General features: G+C 36.1%; 1 protein-coding gene across 1 annotated transcript in view; it reads left to right on the top strand.

The window, feature by feature from the left end:
- Window positions 1–284: 284 nt before the first annotated feature.
- The window catches only part of LOC122810671 (nodal homolog), a 26,886-nt gene continuing 25,356 nt past the window's right edge, over window positions 285–1,814 (top strand). The window contains exon 1 of the mRNA XM_044082240.1: window positions 285–582. Within this exon, the coding sequence (XP_043938175.1) occupies window positions 285–582 (298 nt within the window). The remainder of the gene's footprint in view (window positions 583–1,814) is intronic.

Here is a 1,814-nt window from a genome sequence, read left to right as displayed (position 1 = left end):
TAAGTTGCTAGTTTGTAAGTACCTCTGTTCTTTCATGTTGAATGCCTTCTTCTCACTGTAAATCACTGAGAACAGACAGCCAGTTGAGAAGACAATGGATCTGCAAGTTTGACCTTTTGATGGGAAGGCTGGTCACATCAAAGGCTGTCCCATCAAAGGGCAATTAGTTTATATAGCTCTGCAGCAGTTTCTGAGGCAGCAGATCAGAACTAGGGAAGCCAGCAAAGAGTAACAATCAGCTCAGCTTCAAGGCATCCAGTTTATACCAAGAAGGACCTACCACTATGAGATGGTACACTTCCACTGCAGTCTGGGCTTGCTGCTTGCTGATTTCATGGATATATCAAGGAGCCTCACAGTCAGACCAGCTTACACAAGGAGAAGGGATTGAGGATTCCATCACTGAACTGAAGAAAACAGCTCTGATGCGAGGATACAAAGGCAATATGCAAGTACCAAGATACCCACTATATATGATGCAGCTGTATAAGTCATTCAGGACAGGGGACAGCTCCAGTCTGGCAGCTTACAAGAACTCTGTGTTACAGGCATCAGACACAGTTCTGAGCCTTACTGCTAAAAGTAAGTATTTAATTTTTTCTCTTGATTTTAATGATTTTGTTTAAGCTATGACTAAGGAAACTATTCTCTGTCCTCCCAATACCTGTTTAACTAAATCACTTCTGATGAGGGATAATCTTTCTCTTCAGTAATGATACTGATTGCATACATGAATTATTTCTTTAATCATGGATTGTCTCTTATCAGTAGATTCCTTTCAAGGGCCTGAACTGCTAGGGACCTTTTTATTCCTCAATTAAGTTTGTGGATTGCAGCACAGACGTCTGCTGCAATCCACATCCCAAGTCTTTTGACATTTTGTACAGTTAGGACTGGAGATAACTGTAAGACTAGTAGTTAATCAGCATAATGCTCTGATATATCTGACTTCTGGAAGATGTATACACTTAAAAATCATTCTTTATGTGACTATTTTGATGACTAAGAAACTAAACTAAATAATAACAGTACTGAATACAATTTTTTGTAGTGCTGTAAGTGTGCATAATTATATGTTCATGCCTGCTGAACAAGACTTTAAAGTCTTGGGAATTAAGATGTAAAAGCAGAGGCCTGTTTTTGTAATATAATAGCTATTGTTTCCCTTTTTGAGGAAAAAACGTTCATATTAGAGAAGAGATGCGTGCTCTAAATGTAGAATGTGGTATAAATAAGAAACTCCAGGATCTGGCTTGGCCCAGTAACAATATTTGTTTTTTTGCAGATTTCTGTTGACCAAAACTATAATGGAATGCCATTCTGACAAGAAATACTTAATAATATACTCAATGTCTGGAATTAAATGAAGTGAAAAAATATATTGTGTTTAGTTATTCAAAAATTATACTCATCTACTTAACTGCTACAGTTTATTTGGTGTAGTTAATGGTGACATCTGTAGTCTGTATTTTCTGTCCAGAAAGTACTGGAATAATCCTGATATTTATACATTTTGCACAGAGTTAAAATCTTCATTATCTGATTATTTACTATACCAGAAACATGCATATTTTCTTAGACATACTAGAAAATAACCTACAGTCATTGTGTAATGGAAGTTACTAGTATAAGGTGGCATATTCAAAAGCTGTCATTCAACTGCTGAATTAATAATTTGCAGTAAAGGGATATACCTCATGTTGTTTACAAAAATAAATAAATGCAGAGTCATAATTCCTCTGTCTCTTTTCTGTTTTACCGGTGCTTATGTTAGGGACTGCTTTGTAAACTGATTCAGGGCAAAACATTGTTTA

Source organism: Protopterus annectens, chromosome 9.part0 (assembly GCF_019279795.1).
Source record: "Protopterus annectens isolate FY-2018-M chromosome 9.part0, PAN1.0, whole genome shotgun sequence".
Lineage (NCBI taxonomy): Eukaryota > Metazoa > Chordata > Ceratodontiformes > Protopteridae > Protopterus > Protopterus annectens.
Note: the sequence above shows the minus strand (reverse complement) of the source record. Positions and strands in the feature narration are given on the sequence as shown.